This window comes from Nymphaea colorata, chromosome 12 (assembly GCF_008831285.2).
Source record: "Nymphaea colorata isolate Beijing-Zhang1983 chromosome 12, ASM883128v2, whole genome shotgun sequence".
In the NCBI taxonomy this organism is placed as follows: Eukaryota; Viridiplantae; Streptophyta; class Magnoliopsida; order Nymphaeales; family Nymphaeaceae; genus Nymphaea; species Nymphaea colorata.
The window spans coordinates 3,549,520-3,572,086 of NC_045149.1; the positions used below are offsets into that span (position 1 = coordinate 3,549,520).

Here is a 22,567-nt window from a genome sequence, read left to right on the forward strand (position 1 = left end):
GGATTTCATTTCATATTTGGATCTGGATCACGTGAATTGGATTTTACAACTTAATATTGAGTCTCACAAGACATAGATCTAGGATAAATCCCACTTATGATATTGAATCACTTGAACTCAAATAATAGATCTTTGAATTCAAATATTGAACCTTGATGTTAAATTTGGATCTAGGATCCAGACACAACAGATGAAAAAACTGGATAATTGCATCTTGTCACTGCTTAATCAGCAAGAATCAAAGGCTTACTTCATTCCAGCCTTTGTCCTCAGACCATGGCAAGGTATGTACGGTGCTCAAATACCACCAAACACGAGAAATGTTCTAGCCGAAATCCTTGTCTGCTTCATGATTCTATATTGGCTGACAATACATATGGACCACTATAGCCAGTTCAAAGAAATTATTTTTTATTTATAAACTATTCTAGAAAACCGGACAAAGAGTGTTTTTTATAGTCTTTGAGGTCTGCAAGAAAAGGCAGTTCCCGGTGTTCTCATTTTCCTTTTTCAAGACATGAAATGGTCACCCTATGATCATGACAGAATAATCAGCTTAGTTCATGTTTGTTCAACATGTGTGGACATGAAATTACGAAATCAAATATTTCACACTATTCAGTATCAATCTATGACAGGAGAAAGGTTTTCATTCACTAGCAGGGATTTGGGCAAAATGATCTTCAAGTTGAAATTCGTCCGGGTTTTGATCACATTCCTTTTTATAAAAAACTACATGTTTCTTAATCGACTCCACCAACTTGTAACTAGTGGTGAGTCATGTCAAACACGGTGCTTTATGTTTAATCGCAAGATGAAAAAAAAATTGGTTTTATAGTAAGAAACCCGAAGTCAGGCTTCCTTGTTTTATGGATTCACTCTTCTCTTGAGGTTCGGAAAAATAAAACTCTCGTTAGACACCACCTGTTATAACCCTCGAACGACACATGCCGACAGCTACACCGGTAGGAGAAGCGATTCCAGCAGATTTACTAGCGTGAACAAGGAACACACGACTTTGAAGTTTGAAGGAACCATTTCCCTTTATATTTCATTTCTTTTTTCACCCTTCCGAACATGTTGCCAGTCATTCAACGGCCTTTCAACATCTCTCCTTTTCCTTTCCCACTACGCCCTCTTCCTCTAGCATCTCTCCCTATCTCTCTCTTGGGTATCTCTTGCCTGGTTTCCTTCCCTCCTTTCTCCAGCATTTCTTTCTTTTCCAACGCCTCTCTCTCTCTCTCTCTATTGAGTAATCATAACTTAATTGAGGACTTTATTAATGCTAGTTTGTCATATTTTAAAAAAAAAGAAGTAATTAACTCATTGTACAACCTTTTTATGCTTAAGTAATAAGATATATTTTGAAAAAATAATAGTCAACAACACTAGCTTGAGTCATTGAGTCAACCCGTCCAAGAATCAAGAGAATCAAGAGTGGATGAGACAAGTCCTCGGTTGTAAAACATTTGTTTTGATAAGTATATGTAATTTTATAAATAAGAAAATGGCTGGGTCAGTTTCATTAATTGATAATCTTAAGGTCTTTCGAATGATAAGGTAAAGAATGACTTGACGGATTGAGACTTACAAGTGTACAATTCTTATAATGCCTCAAAAGTTTAATCTTGTATTTGAAGATTGTAACGAACCTTAAGAAATTTATAAAAACAGTTACTAAGTTGTTATTTGTCCTGGTTTTTAGCCCTTTTCGGGCTGAGACCGAAACTACTAAGGGTATGTTAAAATCTACCAAACCAAAGACCTGAGCCCAGCCTTGAGTTGATAAGTTGTTACACTGGTATCAAAGCACAGTTCAATAGAATCCCACAATTAAATATTACTAAACGGGAAGAACATCATGAACATATTATGCATACTTATACATCATTTTTGTATAATTTCTTTTTCTTTCGTGTTAAAGGGGAAAAAAAAAGAGAAGGAAAAAGCAACGTGATCCTGTTTTAGCACGTTAAAACAGAGAAAGTAGTGAATCGAAAACATATGCAAGTATAATTTCATGACACGAAAAGAAATATCTCACTAGTGTGCTGAAGACCCACACAGCTAAATATTACATTTAGTATATCATGAACATGCTTTTCACACTTTGGTATATCATGGCTGGGGTAGTTTCTTTTCTTTTTTGTGTTTTTTCTTATTTTAATCTATCCTTGTTGGCATAGACATTGATCTAGTTATTTCCATTGCACACTCACGTGAAATAATTCTAAAAGACATGGAAGTTGGGCTCCGAAGGAGAGCTACATTGGCATTCTGCGAGCTTTCAACTGTAGAACTCTGCACGGTTGAGCTAGGTTGCAGCTCAATCTCCAGGTTTTTACCAATCATATCACGCTCCAAAGGCTGATGCTCATCATCTTCACTTGAATGTAGTGTACTTGTGTCTGTTCGTACAGTTGAATCATCAGCAACTAATCCATGTCTTCGCTTTCTCCTTGCCGCTTTGCCCCATCCATGGATTGTCTCCCGTATTCTATGCGGTATAAGAGCTGCTTTGTAGTTGGTACCCATCTGTACATTACATACGCAGAATAAAACCTTTTGAATAGCGGCATTACCAGAACAATGCCCACCATTGTAGACAAAGAATCTTAAAATATGACACTGTTCTCTTGCACAAAGACAAGAAAGCTGCATTCTGTACCTACAAGTCTACAACCCTATTTAGGGTCGTGCTCCAGTCCACGCTGAAAAAGAAGCACCTTTATTGTGCATCTCATCTTCCTAAAGCTACGTACTACATACATAAATAGATTTCCTCAATAGCTCGATTCCATGCTGTTTAACAAGTATTTCAAAGAGAAACCTACTTTTCTTATGCAGTCCAAGTTTATGCCTGTATATGTTTGTAGTCAGTTTGACCCATACTGACTAGTACAGAAAATATCTTATTATCCATCATGAGTTAAAATAATTTTATTCGAATGAAAAAACAAGATGGGTGTGCTTTCATAGTTCAGAGAAAAGAAGGGGAATGTTAGAGCTAATATGTGCATTAGAAGCTCTCTCTCTCTCTCTCTCTCTCTCTCTCTCTCTCATACTGATTCTTGATATGTTACTGGAATTTACAAGGAAGTGTTTTTGCTATTTTACCCAACAAATAAGCATGAATAGGGCCAGAGCTCATAATTTTTGAAGTTGTCAAAATCTCATATTAATGCTGCCACAGAAAAGAAAATTTTCCAGAGAATTATATGCATGGGAAATCAGAGCCAAAGATGTGATCGAGACGGAGAAAATGGATAGGCAGAAAACACTAACCACAGAGAAACCCCATGTTCATATTTAAGCTGTGAAAGCAGAACGTCAACAGAAGGGAAACCCCAAAATTATAGAGAGATATACCTTCTATGAAGAAGGTCCAAAGAAATCATTTCACTTATTCTGAGATGGCATGTTGCAGCCAATATTTGGAGATACGTAATTATAAAATTTGAAGTGTAAGGAATCACATACCAATTTTTAAAGGGGAAAAAATCACGATATTTTGAAAAAAAATGGGAAAATATTTATGACGTTAGTATCACATTTTTCTTGCGATTTTTTCCCCAATTTTTTTATTTTTCTAATTTTTAGCATTGATATTATCATGGACTCGAATATAAACTTAAACTAAATTATTTTCATCATCTTATTATCATTAAAACATTCCTTTTATCACTGTTATATAGTTTTATTTATGTTTTCCTATTAGCTTCTCGTTTACTTCATTTATACCTAATTTTTTTATTTTTAAAAATTTTCCGAGTTTTTCCTGAGATTTTCCTAAAAAAAACAACTTTGCCATTAAAAACCGAGAACGATATTTGTGACGTTGTCACATACCGTTCGATCAAAGCGAATCTTAAAGATGGACAAGAACACAGGGAAACAAATTAATACACTCCTGCTGGATAACTTCATTTCAGGGTTGGACTTGGGCCTATATGAACAAACTGAACAGAAGCATTAAGACGGCCATGTGTCTACCAACAAGTGTAAGAAGTGTGCAGAAAACATGTAAACTGAGTTTCAGTCCAAAGCAGAATTGGAGAAAATGGCCAAATTGGTAAGACCAGAAAGTGGGAGAGATAATTATTTAAACTGTGACAATCAAATGGGAAAACAATACTGTGAGCCAATTGGGGAAGGAGAGGCCTCTTCTCATATTAATAAATAGGATGAGAATTGATCTGCTCATGCTGGAAATGCAACTGCTAGACAAGGGCCTGAAAACTATGGTGGATGTCTATCTAACAATAGGAAGCAGAAAGGGTGGAAGGATCTATTGAAGGATAGGCATAGATTTGCTACTTATCAGGAACATTTTTTGGTCTAACTTGCACAACATACATTTTGAATACACAATCAGACACAAACACCATTAGGTACACACTACACAGACAGGCTATGTCACATAGGTCCGGGTGCCGGTGTGGGTGTCAAAGCGACACATCTCAAAAAATTTAAGTGCGGTGGTGCAGTGAGAATATTTTTTTATTATTATTATCAATTTATTATATATATATATATATATATATATATATACCAAATTTATCTACAAACAACAAAATTATCAAATAACATAATTTGAAATTGCAAATCAACAATTTAAAGAGTCTTTTAAGTTATTAATGTATAGAACATAATGCATACGACCATATTAGAAGTTTAGAACAGCATATATTATATACGGTAAATACTGTAACTTAGTAATATAACATACTAACATATATGTTAGAATATCTTGTAATAGGGAACCGGGTCCGGAAATGGACCCGGTCCCATGGGCATGGATACCGAGGCTGGCTCGGTACCCTAGGCGGGGCTCTCTACCTCTCTCTCTTATAATCTCCACTTATTGTAAATTAGTTGATTAAGTGGAAATAATCTTCTCTCTCCTAGGGTTGCGGTTTTGCCCCTAGGTTAGAGCTTCTCCGTGGTTTTTCACCTCTTCCTGAGGTTTTCCACGTATATCTTGTGTTTTGTCTTCATTTTCCTCTTTCATTGTGTGTTTCTACATGGTATCAGAGCCGTGAAGTTTCGGCGTTCCTGGTTGGTCGTTCGCTTGTGTTCGTGTTGGAGGGGACTCGTTCCAGTCACTGTTCATCGCCCGTCACTATTCATCGGTTTCTGTCACCGTTCACCGCCCGACTCTGATGGGTTCTTCTCCTGGACCGACGCTCCTCGCCCGACGCACCCGACGACTCGCCCGTCGCTCGACGCACCCTGCTTCTGTCGCCATGTCTCTGTTTCCATGGGGTTCTGTCGTGTCCCTGTTGCCGTGGGTTTCTGCACCGTCCGGCGACCTGGCCCTGCGCTCTTGGCATCGTTTGCTACTTCCATCGACTGCTTCCGCCGGTCTGTTTCCGCCGTCTGCATCGTCTTCCGCCGGTCTGCCTCCGCCTAGCGTCGCCCTTAGTCTCGCCGCTGTTTGACGCCTCTCGCTGTCGCCTGGCCTGATCTCCGCCCTGTGCCTCTTGCCGGAGATCCCGCCTGTCGCTGCCCGGGTTCTTCTCCATAGATCTGTTTTTTTTTTCTCTGACCGGTGGATTCATTTTGGTTGTTATGGCTGGAGAGATGACGCCCAAGTCCAATGTGACTTTTGACACGGGCAGCAATATCAAAAGTGAAAACTTGCCGGTTCAAGTCACCTCCATTCGGCTGAATAAAGACAACTATCTCTCTTGGTCTGCTGCCCTCGAAATAGGGATAACTAGTCGCGGTCGTCTTTCCTATATCACGGGAGAGACACCTGCGTCCAGTAAAACAGATCCTCGATGGGCGACTTGGGCATTAGAAGACAGTCAAGTTAAGGTGTGGATCATTAGCTCTGTTTCTGCTGATATTCAGGCACTTATTTTGCGAAAGTCGACCGCCTATGATATGTGGACTGTGCTTGCGAGGATGTATAGTCGTAAGAAAAGAGTCCTGCGTACGTACCAGATTAAACGTAGCATCTACTCCCTTAAACAGGGTGACTTGTCTGTGGCATCCTTCTATGCAGCCCTGAAAACTAAATGGGAGGAACTGGACTATCATGTGAATGATGACTGGAATTGTGGTTCTGATCATGCCTTGTACTGGGAAAAAGAATGGATGGACCAGACTATTATTTTTCTTGGAGGTCTGCGTGATGAATTTGAATCCATTAGGAGTCAAATTCTCAACTGTGATGAGATCCCTGGGATTGAGGAAGTGTATGCTCGGGTGGAATCTGAAGAACAACGACGTCAGGTGATGCATATTGACTCCAGTCATGAGAGTTCCCCCTCAGCGTTTGTTAGCCGTGCCTCAGGGACTGGACAGCGTCCTGTTCGACGTTGTAGTCATTGTAACAAGTTGGGGCATTCTGTGGACTTCTGTTGGGATATTCATCCTGAGAAGAGACTTGTTCGTGGTCGTCCTCCTTCTAGTCGGCGGGGTCCTTCTGTGCCTGACTCTAGTCAGGGTAGTTCGTCAATTGTTGAAAAATCAAAGCTTTCCTCCGATCAAATCAAGGAATTGCAAGCTTATATCAGCCGGCTATCTACTACGCAAGAGGAAACTTCCACGTCCGAGGGAGCTAAGTTAGCTCAAGCTCTTGTTGCCACAAGCGATCAAGGTAATCCCTCACTTGGTGATTGGATTGTTGACAGTGGGGCTACGCATCATATGACAGGGGACCCTAAGATGTTTCAAGAATACAAATTGTCTTCCGGGCAGCAACGCGTGTCTATGGCTGATGGGTCTTCTATTTCTGTGGCTGGAAAAGGGAGTTTGTCCTTGTTGAATAAATACCGTCTTCATAATGCTCTCCATGTTCCCAATATTCCTGTGAATCTGTTACCTGTCAGCAGTATTACCAAAGAACTCAATTGCAATCTAATCTTCTCTGCTGATCGTTGTTTCCTACAGGACTTGGTGACGAGGAAGAAGATTGGGATTGGTTCGGTTATTGATAGACTCTACAGACTGCCCGTGCAGGTTGCTTCTGCTCTCATTTCAACCACTAGTGGACAGTTGTCAGGCGTGGAGGACAGATCTACTATCATGCGATGGCACGAGCGGCTTCGACATCTCCCATTCCAGTTGATTAAGAAGTTGTTTCCTAGGCTTTTTACTTCTGTTTCCATGGACTCCTTCACTTGTGAAGTGTGTTAGTTGGCTAAACATGTTAGGGCTTCGTACCTTATTTCTTTCAATAAAACCACCCGTCCGTTTGCTTTGGTTCACTCTGATGTTTGGGGTCTTTCGGGAGTACCCACTTGTCGTGGTTTTCATTACTTTATGACTCTTATTAATGACTACTCCCGTTGTACGTTCGTGTACCTGTTGAAAGAACGTAGTGAAGTTCCCGTCATTGTCAAAAATTTTGTTGCATTTGTTGAGACTCAATTTCAGACATTTGTTCAGGCTTTCCGCACTGATAATGCTCGAGAGTATGTCTCCCAATCCCTAGATGACTTCTTGAGGAGCAAGGGTATTGTTCATGAGACGTCATGTAGTTACACACCTCCCCAAAATGGCGTGGCTGAACGGAAAAATCGCCATTTATTAGATGTCACCCGGGCTATTATGTTTCATAGACACGTTCCTAAACGCTACTGGGGTGATGCTCTTCTCACTAGTGCCCACCTAATTAATCGTATGCCTACTCGTGTGTTGAATGGTCGTTCCCCTTATTTTGTGCTCATGCCCACTCATAACCCTTGGCCTCTTACTCCTCGGGTGTTTGGTTGTATTTGTTTCGTCCATGACCACAGTCCAACCCTCAAGAAGCTTGACCCTCGGTCTATCAAAGTTGTCTTCTTGAGGTATTCCTCAACTCAGAAGGGATACAAATGTATTGATCCTACCACTTCCAAAATTTATGTCTCCTGGGATGTTACCTTTCATGAACATGAGGCGTACTTTCCTGTGAATCCTCTTCAGGGGGAGTGTAAAGGAAACAGTGTGGAAGAGTATTCTTCAAACCAACTGATTCAGTTTATGGAGTTCTTGGACTACAAGGTTAGTCACAGTGTGGCAGACACAGTCAGAGATGATAGAGACAGTCATGTGGAAAGGGGCCCTGGGGATGAACAGCCCACTGCCCGTGGCCATTTGTTTGGCCAGGTGTACACCAGGAAGAAGAAAGATGTGCTTGAAGATGTTGACATAACCAATCCTAATCCTGTGAGTTCCCCGAATGAACCAAGTCCACTAAATGAAGATCTTCCCATAGCCTTGCGCAAGGGAACCAGGTCATGTACTTCTCACCCCATTCAGAGATTTGTTTCATATGCGAAACTCAACAAAGATTACAAATGCTTTATTACTTTCTTGTCTATGTCTGTGATTCCCAGGTGTGTGGAAGATGCTAAAGAGGATCCTAAATAGCTACAGGCCATGACAGATGAGATGGATGCCTTGGCAAAGAACAACACTTGGAAAGTGGTTGATATTCCCAAGGGGACTCATTTAGTTGGTTCCAAGTGGGTGTTTAATGTGAAGTACAAACCTGATGGTACTGTGGAACGGTATAAGGCTCGCCTAGTGGCAAAGGGGTTCAGCCAAAAATATGGAATTGATTATCTTGAAACCTTTGCTCCTGTTGCTAAACTGAAGACAGTGAGGGTCATCTTAGCACTAGCAGTGCAAAAGAAGTGGAGCATGGACCAGCTTGATGTCAAGAATGCATTCCTGAACGGCCATGTAGAGGATGAGGTCTATATGAGCATGCCTCCTGGGTATGCCGAAAGCGGAAAATGTTGTCATCTCAAGAAAGCCTTGTATGGACTGAAGCAATCTTCTAGAGCATGGTTTGAAAGACTGAGGGTAGTGATGAAGACTAATGGATACAAACAGGAAAACGGTGATCACACCCTATTCATTAAGCAGAGAAATGGTCTGGTGAGCCTTCTTCTTGTATATGTTGATGATATGATTGTCACAGGTGATGACGAAGAAGAAAAAAGGAAGATGAAGGAGAGGTTAGCTGCTGAATTTGATCTTAAAGATCTGAGTAAATTAAGGTACTTTCTGGGAATAGAGATTGCTCGATCAAAGACAGGACTTGTTAAGAGCCAAAGGAAGTACACTCCGGATCTTCTAAAGGAGACAGGTAAACTGGGATGCAGGCCCTTTCTAACCCCAATGGAGTCTGGTACCAAGATAAGTATCAAAACTAGTAACATCCTGGATGAAGAAGGAAAAGGACGATATCAAAGGCTGGTTGGTAGACTTATTTATCTTACTCTTACTCGCCCTGATATTACTTATGTTGTAAATGTGTTGAGTCAGTTTATGCATGCTCTTACTGATTGTCACTGGAAGAGTGCAGAAAGAGTGTTGGGGTACCTAAAGAATGACCCAGGGAAAGGATTACTGTATACTCAGCAGGACCAACTGAATATTGAAGGATACTCTGACGCCGATTGGGCAGGGTGCACAGATACTAGAAGGTCTACCACAGGGTACTGTATCTTTCTGGGGGGTAACCTGGTGGTATGGAGTAAAAGGCAGGAAGTCTGTTCTAGATCCAGTGCTGAGGCTGAATACAGGGCAGTTGCTATGGGGGTTCCAGAAATGTTATGGCTAAAAATTCTTCTAGCAGATATTGGGGTTGAAATGGAAGAAAAGATGAAGATGTATTGTGACAACAAGTCTGCGATTAACCTAGCTAATAATCCTATCCTTCATGACAGAACCCAACATGTGGAGATAGATCGCCATTTCATACGGGAACGCATAGATTCAAAGGAATTGATCCTGCCTTATATGAAGTCTGAAGATCAAGTTGCAGATGTTTTAACTAAAGCCTTATGTACATCTCAATTTGAAAAGAATGTTAGCAAGCTTGGCATGTTTGACATGTATGCCAAGCTTGAGGGGGAGTGTTAGAATATCTTGTAATAGGGAACCGGGTCCGGATATGGACCCGGTCCCATGGGCATGGATACCGAGGCTGGCTCAGTACCCTAGGCAGGGCTCTCTACCTCTCTCTCTTATAATCTCCACTTATTGTAAATTAGTTGATTAAGTGGAAATAATCTTCTCTCCTAGGGTTGCGGTTTTGCCCCTAGGTTAGAGATTCTCCGTGGTTTTTCACTTCTTCCTGAGGTTTTCCACGTATATCTTGTGTTTTGTCTTCGTTTTCCTCTTTCATTGTGTGTTTCTACAATATATACAAAAGCATAAATTGAAATTAACGTTTGGAAAGTAGAACACGGCTGCACCAATAATACAAGTAACAAAACTTGTATATTGTTACAAGAGAGAGAGAGAGAGCCGAAAAGAATAATCATTAACGTTAAAAGAGATTAGGGTTGGAGACTTTACAAAAGTAGTCCAACAACTATAAGAAACTATTTAAAGACCTCCTCCCTAACTTTCTAATATTTCAGAAAAACTCTTCTACATCTTTAACACTCCCCCTCAAACTGGAGCATATATATCAATCATGCTCAGCTTGTTACAACATCTCAAGAAATCGCCTATGGGAAGAGCTTTAGTGAGAATATCTGCTGCCTGATCTTCTGAGGAGACATGAATAGTGCTAACAATTCCTCCTTGAACTAAGTCCCGAATATAGTGGCAATCCACTTCAATGTATTTAGTCCTCTCATGGAAGACAGGATTGTTAGCGATATATGTAGTTGCCTTGTTGTCACAATACATCTTCATTGGGAGATTCACTAAGACACCCAACTCTACAAGTAGTGATCTAACCCAAGACATTTCAGCCGCAGTTTGAGCCATAGCCCTATATTCCGACTCAGCACTAGAACGAGCCACAACATTCTGCTTCTTGCTCCTCCAAGAAATAAGATTACCGCCCACAAAGACACAAAAACCGGTAGTAGACTTCCTGTCATCTACAGATCCAGCATAATCAGCATCACTATACGCCTCGATGTCAACACATTCTCCTTTCTTGAACCATAGCCCCTTTCCCGGGGCTGATTTCAAGTATCTTACAATCATTAGAGCTGCATCCCAGTAAACTTTTCGGGGTTTTTCCATGAATTGGCTCAACTTATTCACGGCAAAGCTAATATCGGGACGAGTGACAATCAAATATAACAGTTTCCCTATCAGAGAACTGTAAGATCTAGAGTCAAACGGCTCTGAGTCATCATCTTGTATATGAATGCGAGGATTCATGGAAAGTGTGGCAGGTTTAGCCCCCAATAGTCTCGTTTCCTGTAGAAGATCAAGAACATATTTCCTTTGAGACACTACAACACCTTTACTACTACGAGCCACCTCAATACCAAGAAAATAACGGAGTTGTCCAAGGTCTTTTGTAACAAAATGTTACTGTAAAAACTCCTTTGTTTGAGCTATCTCTTGATCATTTTCCCCGGTAAGAACAATATCATCTACGTAGACAATCAATATCACCATTCATGTTGAGCCTCGCTTGATAAACAATGAGTGATCAAGCTGGGATCGGCAAAATCCACACTTAGATAACACTTCAGTAAGCTTTTGGAACCATGCACGAGGACTCTATTTAAGTCCATAAATAGCCTTCTTTAATTTGCAAATCGTGAAACACTCCCCCTGTCGCTCAAAACCAGGTGGTTGCTGCATATAGACGGTCTCAGAAAGGTCTCCATACAGAAAGGCATTTTTCATATCCAGCTGAAAAAGAGACCACTCTTGCTGGACAGCAAGAGATATAATCAATCGAATAGTGCCCAACCGAGCCACATGCGAAAATGTCTCAAAGAAGTCAACACCATAAGTCTGAGTATAACCTTTTGCGACAAGACGGGCCTTGAACCTTTCAACTGAACCATCAAAATGATACTTGATGTTGATGGTGAATACCCATCGTGATCCAACCACATCACAGTCCGTAGGGGGGTCTACCAAATCCCAAGTCTCCCTAAAAAGAAGAGCATCCATTTCCTCCTGCATGGCTTGTCGCCAACGTGGATCAAACAAGGCGTGATGGTGAGAGGATGGGATAACATGACTGGATAGAGATTGATCAAACTGCACCAAACTTGTACTCAGATGGGCAGTAGAGACAGAATTAGAAATAGGATGTAATGTACATTGTCGCTTGCCCTTGCGAATGGCAATAGGGAGATTTGCTACAAAATAGTCATCATTTAAACCTGAGTCAGTCTTATCAGTGGAGCTTACCTCTTGAGACAATGTTGGTGGACGGTTGAGAGAGAGACTTAGACGACGAGTGTAAACCAACTAAGGATAGAGGACTGAACACCGGTTGCCTTGTGCCATAGAAGGGTTGATGGCCGCCGCTGGAAGACAGTCTGCCGATCTCAAGTCACCATCGCACCTATGGCTGACGGAAAATCATTGTTGTCTATCAAGTCTCTCCACGCACACACGGAAGGCCGAACTCCAAAGGGATCCGGTGGTCGATTGACTTCAGTCGAAGCCCTAACCCCCTTTTCAATACTTATAATAAAATAATTAAAAAACAAAAAAAGGACACATATAGACTCGACACGGGTTGACCACACCTGACTCGAGTGAAACACGAGTCGGGTGCGTGTCTAAAATGAACAGAAATGATCGGGTGCGGCTGACACACCCAATTCTTCTTGACCGATTGTGGAAGGAGTCGAAGCCGCACGTGCGTCTGCACCCACACTTGAGTCATGTCGACGCGAGTGCGGTGGCAAAAATAAAGTGTCCATGTGACTTAGCAGACAGATGAGTTGGATTGAGCTAGATCTGCAAAGGAGATCCCACAACAGGATTCTCACAATTTTGTGAATACCCACGTATATGTTGTACAGAATTTTGGTTTGTTCTATTCTTTAATAAAAGGTTGGGACCTAAATACAGCAGCCATTCACCAGAAATTGTCATATTTTGATAGCAGCCTTTATGCAGTAAGGGGGCGTTTGATGCCCTGGAATTATACTGTTCACTGAGAAAAAAAATTCAAAAATTTAAAATTTTTCCGAATCATCAAACGCAGATTTTTTTTTTGAGACCGTTGAGGCTGGAATCGGCAAGATTTTTCCGGAAAAATGTTTCCGCCCGGAGGGGTGGAAACATTTTTCCAGAATTAATTTTTTGCCCATTAGGGCTCTTCGCGTTGGGTTCCCGTCGTCTTCTCATCTTCTTTCTCGCTGCTGCCTCACGCTGCCTCGTCTTCCTTTCTCATCTTCATCGTCCGCTGCTGCCTCAACAGGGAAGGAAGCCTCTTCGCCTCTGTATCAGTCAATGGCTCTCTTTGACCGCTGCCTCTTCTCATTCTTAAAGTGAATCACCCCACCAGCCCTCTTCCTCCCTCTTTCTGCCTCTTTTTCTCTCTCTCTCAATTTTCTGAAGAAAAGCAACTGGACAAGGGAAAAGGATCAGAAAACCTCTTCCATATTTCGATTACCACTTCGTTCCAAACCCTAGATTGCAGATCTTTCTCTCTCTCTCTCTCTCTGGTTTCTTCCACCAGTATCACCACTGTTACCTAAAGAAGGGGTTTTGAGCAGCACCCACCTCGTTCGCAGATGGGTCATCCCATAACGTATTGGCAGTGGGTCTGTTCCCCCTCGCTTTTGCTCTCTCTTCCTCGATCATGGCTACTCAAGGCCAAGTTACCATCCGCAAAGGTTCTGCCCTTATTCCTTTCATTTGTTCCTTTTCCTTTATTTGTGGTATTTGGGTAGTTTGTTCTTAGGTGTCAAGATGCCATTGATGACTCTAGGGAGCCAAAGGAAGAAGAAAACCCTATTTGCAAATGCTCGTTCATTAATGCTTCCATTTCTTTTGTCTTTTCGTTTTTCATTCCTTCGTTTTTGGGCATCTTTGAATTGCTTGAGGTGTTCCCTGAATTGTTAATTTCCGCCGCTTGGAAGATTTTTCTTTCTTGTAAATTGAAGAAAGAAAAATCTTCACCCTGTTGAATATGAGACTGGATTGTACTCTGTTGGTTATCAATTCTTTTCGTTCGTTGGGCTTTTCTTTCTTCCTGTTTTAGTATGTGGATTGTGTAGAACGTGCTAAACCATGGTTACCTTGATGAACATGGTCATTGTTGTTGCAATTTTTGTTAAGCTGCTGTTGCTTGGGAACCGAACAAACCCCTGGTGATTGAAGATGTTGAAGTTGCTCCACTGCAAGCTGGATAGGTATACCTTTCGGAAACAATACCTGAACCGTGAAGTCGTGATCCCTTAGCATGTATACCTCACATGGGTTTGAAGTTTGAGCATAGTCGCCCTGTTTTTACCATTTACAATCATTCGAGTTTTTATTTGTTTTTTGAGAATGTCTATGAAAACTTGTTCTTGATTATATTGATTCACTACACTAGTTCTTCATAAGCTAACAGAATGATTCTCAATGTTGAACAATTTTCTTTTGGTGATGTAGGACAATGCTGCATCAGGCATGGCAGTCAATGATGACTGCAAACTGAAATTCTTAGAGTTGAAGGCAAAACAGACTTATCGCTTCATAGTTTTCAAGATTGAGGAGAAGCTCAAGCATGTCATTGTTGAGAAACTTGAGGAGCCAAACCAAAGCTATGAGGATTTCACTGCAAGCCTGCGAACAGATGTGTGCCGATATGTTGTTCATGATTTAGCAAGATGTTGTATGCTAGTTGGAAGGACAGGTTCAAGAGAGAACTTGATGGAATCCAGGTTAAACTGCAAGCAACTGACCCTACTGAAATGGGCCTTGATGTTATTAGAGGTCGTGCCAATTAGACTTTGTTGCAGTTGTATGTATGAGATCAATGCTTGAATTTGTGTATCTACTGTAAACCCATAGAATTTTATTTTTCTGTGTTTTTTGTCTGTATACAAGTGTCTGGTACTGTTGCTAAATGATAAGATTAGAAAGAATAATCTTTGATTAACCTCGAAATCTGCCCTAACTCCTCTTTATATAGACTAGAGGAGAGAGAGAAGTTACAAGAGAAACATCTAAAGGAAAAGTTATTACAAAAGTACCCTCTTAAACCTAAAACTGAATATAAACACATCTTAACACTCCCCTTCAAGTTGGAGCGTATATGTCAAATAGGCTCAACTTGGAACAGCAGCTTTGGAATGGTCCCCTTGCAAGAGCCTTAGTAAAGATATCAGCCGTTTGCCCTGTAGTTGAAATGTGTGAGGTACTTACAAACCCCTTTTGAATCATGTCTCTAGTATAGTGACAATCTACTTCAACATGCTTGGTTCTTTCATGAAAAGCCGGATTATTAGCAATAAACAGTGCAGCTTTGTTATCACATAACAGTTGCATAGGAAGAGGCACTTCGACAGTAAGATCCAACATCAGGGATCTAACCCACATAACTTCAGCAGTACCCTGAGCCATAGCTCTATACTCAGATTCTGCACTTGATCTGGCAACCACAGTTTGCTTCTTACTCTTCCATGTAACCAAGTTGGATCCAATAAACACACAAAATCCAGTAGTGGATTTTCTGTCTGAGGGGCATCCTGCATAGTCGGCATCAACATACACAGATATAGTGAGTGAGGTACCATTCTGAAAGAAGAGTCCCGTTCCTGGTGAATTCTTTAGATACCTAAGAATCATCATAGCAGCATCCCAATGAACTTTCTTGGGCTTATCCATAAATTGACTCACTCTGCTAACAGCATAGGCAATGTCAGGTCGAGTAACAGTGATGTATAGGAGCTTCCCAACAATCCCTCTATACTGTCTTGCATCAACATCTTCAGTATCATCATCATACAAGCGGGTATTGATATCCATAGGCGTGGATGCAGGCCGACACCCCAGCATCCCTGTCTCTTGCAAAACATCAGTAACGTATTTCCTCTGGCACATGATAAGGCCCTTTTGATTTCTGGCAAACTCAATACCAAGGAAATAACGTAGTTCACCAAGGTCCTTGGTGACAAAGTGTTGTCCAAGGACATTCTTGATGTTGGAAATCCCCTGATCATCATCCCCTGTAACAATGATATCATCAACATAAACAAGAACTATCACCGTACCTGTAGAAGTCTTCTTGACAAAGAGGGAATGGTCGGCCGAAGAACGTCTGAAGCCCTCATTCTCAATATTCTCTGACAATTTCTGAAACCAAGCTCGAGGACTCTGTTTCAGACCATAAATCGCCTTTCGCAATCTGCACACTTTCTGACATGAAGATGACTGCAACAGCGGACGGAGGCGTCGGGCGGAGAAGACAGCAACGGGCGGAGGCGTCGGGCGGAGAAGACAGCAACGGGCGGAGGCGTCGGGTGGAGAAGACAGCAACGGGCGGAGGCGTCGGGCGGAGAGGTCAGGACAGCGACTGGCAGAGGCGTCGGGTGGCGAGGTCAGCGACGGGCGGAGATGGGTGGACACGAGCGGGTGGAGGAAGCGCAGCGATGGGCGCGGTCAGGCGGCGGGCGGCGCCGCTCAATCGGCACGCCAAGGAGGAGGAGACGGCTGCTGCTCTGATACCATGATAAGATTAGAAAGAATAATCTTTGATTAACCTCGAAATCTGCCCTAACTCCTCTTTATATAGACTAGAGGAGAGAGAGAAGTTACAAGAGAAACATCTAAAGGAAAAGTTATTACAAAAGTACCCTCTTAAACCTAAAACTGAATATAAACACATCTTAACACTAAATGCTAAGCTTTTAACTTGATTTTTTTTGTTCTAGAATGACGTGGATCCTGTAATTGATTTTTTTGTTCTAGAATGACGTGGATCTCGTAATGAGTTAGCTGACTAATGGCTATGTAGTTTGCTTATTGTCAATATTAATTTGTTGTTGAATTGAGAGAATTTGTCATCATGTGAACATAATGAAAAGGTAGCTTCCCATTTCTTGAGTTTAGTTAGTTGTTACATAATTGTAATTGTTGTTCTTTGTGCAATTTCACAACTAAAAATTTGGAAATATATTTCTATACCATCAAACTCAGAAATATAGAATTGGAAATATATTTCTGAGTCATCACACACACCCCAAAATTGGAATCGGAAAGATTTTTTCCATTCCATTTTTCCATTTCCTATATTTCCAGAAATATATTTCCAAAAATATATTTCTAGGCCATCAAACGGCCCCTAAGTGAAACCAGTAGAGGTTATCAGAAAAATCACACAGCTTTTGGATAGACAACCAGTAGAGGTTATCAGAAAAATCTGAATATCACATCAAACACTAGTTACCTGAGTAACCAGTGCATATAGAGGCAATGTGCTGTAGCTGCATAGAAACTGTCCTGCAAATCTGTAACATCATTTATAAAAGCATAAGTGCTGAAAGAAGCACCTAAGTGACAAAGAATTATCATTAATATGGCAGAGAACAGATATGACAAATACCCAAGTATCAGCCGTATATAAACCAGTAGATGGTTCCTTATAAAGCAGGAATCATACCCAAACTGCCACTGCAATAAGAAAAGGTCCCCGTTAGTGTTGGAAAACCACGTAAATATAGAAACATATATATACACACACACACACACTATGTGTGTGTGTATATAATTATGTATTTGTATTTTCTATTTTTATTTTAAGTATGATTGACTTTGGTCTTATACATACATATATATATATATACATATATATATACACACACATTATTTATGTGTGTACGTATATATATATATATGCATTTATGTTTTCTATTTTTTATTTTTTTTTAGTCTGGTCAACTTTGGTCTTTGACCAGATTTTGACTACTAATTGGATCTGGATCCATTTACAAGTACTGAAGATCTAACTAGATCCAATTACAAGATTTGGTTATGCTTCCATCTTGCATCACCACGTCTCAACAAGTGGGTGATTTATTTACCAAGGATTTCACAGGGCATCATTTCTGGGAACTGAAAAACAAGTTGTACATGATCAAACCTCATGCACAACTTGAGGGGGGCTGTTAAGTTAAGGTTTGGGTTTGGATCGAGTCAAACCTCATGCACAACTTGAGGGCGGCAGTTTAGTCCATTATTGTTTTAAGTAGACTTTAATTTAGGGTTACACTCCACACATTGTATTCCCTTTTTGGTGTTTTTATGGTGCTCTCATGTATTGCTGCTACGTCTACATGGCACTCATGTTGATAATGAAAATGCAAAGCTTTTTCCTAGTCTATTGTGCTTGCATTTGCTGTATTTGAACAATCATATACAGGAAAATATCTCAAGAAAGCTGTGAACTTACCATGTGTGACCATAGAAAATCAATTGGCTGATTTCTCTTATTTCTTCACCGAAAGCACTTTGTGCTCGCATATTCACCCTTTTATTGAACAGACTCTTGGTTGTGACACTATAACTTTGAGAGGGGTGTTATAAAACCATATATATATATATATGTGTGTGTGTGTGTGTGTGTGTGTGTGTGTGTGTATATATATATATATGAGTGATTGGTAGAAACCAGACACTGGGGTCAGGGATAAAAACTAGACCCTTTGATTTTGATTTTTAAAATGTTTTTTTTTTTGGCAATCTAACCTTATTGATATGATCTTAAGAATGGGTTGATGCAAAATATATACTAAGTTGATCATTTGTTAGACTTTAATGGTGTTTTTATAATAAGAAAAAATGAACGACCCCCATGACATGATAATATAAAAATCAACATTTTTCATTAAAACAACTTGAATCAAAGCATGTTTTATATCAAAATAGTCTTTATAAACATATTAAGATGTTTATATTTTATTTAAAATAGTTTTTTAACAAAAATTCAATGGGTCTTTTATCCCTGACCTAAGTGTCTGGTTTTTACCAATTTCTCTCTCTCTCTCTCTCCATATATATATATACATATATATATATATAGGAATTTATGTATCTGTATTTTCTATTTTTTATGTTTTTGAGTCTGATCGGTTTCGTCTTTGGCCAGACTTTGACTAGCCCTTGGACTGCTTCAATGGCTCTATTTGAGCCATCGGAGCTGGTCCAGTGACTAGCCATTGCATCCATTATATAAAATAAGGGATTTTTTTACCTACTTTTTTCAGTCCCTTGCTAGATTATTGATATTTCTTCATAATAATATTTAGTTTTTGATGTGCCTCAGTGCACTTTTCATCTTGTGACCATTTCTTTTGAACTTTTCTAATTGTGAGATGTTTCTTGACCATTTATCAAGTCATTTGGACTTGGTTGGTAAGATTGGAGGGGACTTTTATATTCAGTACTTCAGAGAGCAAGTAGAGAAAAGGAACAAAAAGAAACGAAAAGCACCATGGAGAAGCTTATCATTTATTGAAGAATATAAACAAATGAGGACAGATCTTTTGAAACATACCCAGAACCAAAAGAAGGAAGCCAGCTCAAAAGAATTCTGCAAAATATTCATCAAGGTTTCAACTTTCAGCATCCTTAGTTTACAAATACAGCAAGTGAAGTTGAAACTATACCTATTTCATAAAAGATAGATTATCCCACCTGAAAGAGCACAAAATGGATCAACGACAGAAGCATTTCTGGTTTCCTGAACCAAAAAAGATCATCACGAGGCTTCACTTTGTATGATTTAAAGGAGCCTGTGATGCCAGCATTTTCTAGAGCAAGTGTTGCAATGACATGCTGCAGCTTCGTCCCCACCAGTAGAACAAGCTGCAAGTTCAGCTTTCCTTCAGTCATGCAATATGTCAATTTCAGTAATGGAAATATCTAACACTTCAGAAGATACTTGCCACAATTGGGATGATGGCAATCCAGAAATAAAGATTAGATCCTGTAAGGACACAATTATGTAACATAATTTAGAAAAGGATTGATAAGTAAAACCGTGGCTGATGGAGGATAAACTGAAGTAGGAGGGGAAAATCATTCAGTCAGTTTCTTACCATTTATATTAAACAACATGAATGCAATAATGAATCCCCAAAGTGGAGCGCTGTGAGAAATTTAACAAAAACACTCAGCCACATATTTTCAGATGAACATAAAATCAAAAGTGACACCCAAAGAGTAGTTGAAATGGACAAGGACAATTTCCTTTACATGGAACAGTATGCATGCTCTATGAAAGCTTGAGAAACAAGATGTTTTGCTTCAACTGTATATTTTGCCCCTATCAATGAATAGAATCAAAAGGAGTACATGTGAACACGAATAGGCAGCATCATTTTTCCATGTTCATAAGATGTAAACCATAGCAAACCTGAAAAAGAAGTAGAACAGGAATATACACCATACCATGAGTACATGTAAAGTCACCGATTCTAGACCTTTTCTCTTTAAGGATTTTGCAACTGAACAGGACAGCAACAAAACACAGGGAACTATAATCTCATCTGAAAGAGTGTATGTTATGTTTTGCCTCAAGAAAGCACAATTTTATAAAATCAGAAGTGAAAATTATAAAAATCAACTTTCCCATGAACTGGAAAATAACCTATTCGAACAACAGAAACCCTTCCCTTCGCAATTGCATAAGAATCCAGATCATTGACTTGTAAGGCTTAGAGGATGAACAACTCCCTCATACGAACAGCATAACAAGGTTCATAAAAGAAAATATGCACGACAAAGACATTAAATTGTCCTGAAAATCATTAAGCACAGCTAAGTTATGAAACTTATTCTTAAACAACCATTCAAAGAGGATAAACACATGAAAAAAAAAGAAAAGTTTACGTGCTTGATTTTCACCTTAGAACTTTATGTGTCTTTGCTTCCTCTCCTGTTATGCAAAAGATTCTATATTTCCTAGTGGCATGTAGAACCCTCCCGGGATATTTGAAAATGGATAATCCCATGGAAGCTCCTGCAATTCCCGCACAGATTTATTTTAAGCTTATGGTAAACCCTGAACACTCATTGGTAGTTGCAGCTTGGACTATAAATTTGACCATGACCCTGTATTTGATAAAAGCCCCATTAACCCTAAAGCAAAAGAATAAGGCAGATTAAATGAAATGCCTTGCTCTTCAAAATACAATGATGGTCTTAAATTTTTGCATCTCTGACCACCCTAACAGCATTCAAGCTAGAGCTTCTGCACCAAGGTAACCCTAAGACAGCTTAGGATCCACACTCTTACATTACTTAAGGTATGACCTAAATATCCATTGTTCACTAATACATGGCCTATTAGCATTTGGATAAAAATGATTTCTGTCATCACCAGTCTAAGACTCATGGAAATGCCTCAGGCACTTCCACAATCCATTTTACGTACAACAATATGTTGAACTACTTCAACAAGTCTACGCATGAGATATCTAGCATCTAAAAGTGCGGCTGGATCATCTCCTTTTCCAGGAGAGCTAATGCTTGTTGGTTGGTTTGACAGTACTTCACACCCAAAAAGAAGAGCAAGCCATGTCTAAGCTAAGCTTGGAGATGGAAGTCTTCTTCCATTTCTCGACAGTGAAGTAAGACCATTCATCATACCTTAAGTATCTTCTCAATGTGTGTTCTTTTGTCCTTTTATTCTAGAAGAGTTTTTAGGTCAAACACATTAGAGGAACCCTTACTGTTCCTGTTTTAATACTTTATCCAAGTCAAATCATTCTCAAAATGGGTCTTACCAAATGGTCCAGTGTATAGACATTTGATTTCTTTCTCTTCTTGAGTTTTTTCCATTAAATTTTTTCAAATTCTGCAAGTGGATGTCAAGTGCCTTCATGACAGGTGTAGCCAGTCTGTTCACTAGGAGATATGAACCTTCCTGTTAGAATATGTTGTTGTGGGAACCGGGTCCATATCTGGACCCGGTTCTATGGGGCGCGGGTACCGACGCGGGCTCGGTACCCTAGGCAGCTTCTCCTCTCTCCCTCTATATATTGTCACTTATGTGTAAGTGTTGAATTAAGTGAATATAATTTTCTCTCTCCTAGGGTTGCGGTTTGCCCCTAGGTCAGAGCCTCCCCGTGGTTTTTCACCTCTTTTTGAGGTTTTCCACGTATATTGTGTGTTCTTTCTCTGCTCTCTTCTTGTGGTTCGTGTTTCTACATGGTATCAGAGCCACCGCGTGTGAGATCGTTGGTGTGCAAGTAGAGTTTTTTCCGCCGTTTCCGTTGCCGTTTCCAGCGCCGCCGCCTCTGTTGCCGTTTCCAGCGCCGCCGCTGTTGCTGGTTTCAGTGCTGACGCCGTCCAGGAACGCCGCCGCCGTCCATCGTTCCCGTCGCCGCTGCCTCATTCTAGTCGCCGCTGCCTCGTTCTCGCCGCTGTGCCTCTTGTTGCTGTGTGCGTGTTTGTGATGGCAGACGAGCTGGGGACTCAAAAAGATGCCGTTCTTGACGCGGGCAGTGCTTCCAAGACTGAGAACGTGTCGATCCAGGTCACCTCCATCCGTTTGACCAAGGACAATTACCTATCTTGGTCTGCCGCTCTCGAGATTGGGATTACTAGCCGTGGGCGTCTCTCTTACATCACTGGCGACAAACCTGCGCCCATCAAATCTGATCCTCAATGGGCAACGTGGGCGTTGGAGGACAGCCAAGTGAAGGTATGGATTATCAGCTCCGTGTCCTCCGATATCCAGCCCCTCATTCTGCGGAAGCCGACCTCTTTTGATATGTGGACTGTGCTTGCGAAGATGTATGGTCGCAAGAAGAGACATCTGCGCACCTATCAGATTAAACGCAGTATTTACTCCCTGACACAGGGTGATTTGTCTGTTGCTGCCTTCTATGCTGCCCTGAAGACC

General features: G+C 40.6%; 1 protein-coding gene and 1 pseudogene across 6 annotated transcripts in view; one reads left to right on the forward strand and one right to left on the reverse strand.

Moving 5' to 3' along the window:
• Positions 1-1,990: 1,990 nt before the first annotated feature.
• LOC116265833 (MLO-like protein 11) overlaps positions 1,991-22,567 on the reverse strand; it is a 64,862-nt gene continuing 44,285 nt past the window's right edge. For 4 of the 6 annotated variants that reach the window (XM_050080825.1, XM_031646782.2, XM_050080824.1 and 1 more), the window contains 7 exons: positions 19,758-19,807; positions 19,605-19,645; positions 19,354-19,524; positions 19,214-19,249; positions 17,264-17,331; positions 17,108-17,168; positions 1,991-2,535 (listed from right to left, as the gene is read on the reverse strand). In XM_050080825.1, the coding sequence (XP_049936782.1) occupies positions 2,164-2,535; positions 17,108-17,168; positions 17,264-17,331; positions 19,214-19,249; positions 19,354-19,524; positions 19,605-19,645; positions 19,758-19,807 (799 nt within the window). In that variant the 3' untranslated portion in view covers positions 1,991-2,163. Of the gene's footprint in view, positions 2,536-16,104; positions 16,380-17,107; positions 17,169-17,263; positions 17,332-19,213; positions 19,250-19,353; positions 19,525-19,604; positions 19,646-19,757; positions 19,808-22,567 lie in introns of those variants that run through there. The other 2 variants (XM_050080828.1, XM_050080826.1) reach the window with 2 other exon arrangements.
• Positions 14,323-15,910, forward strand: LOC116265834 (actin-depolymerizing factor 2-like; annotated as a pseudogene).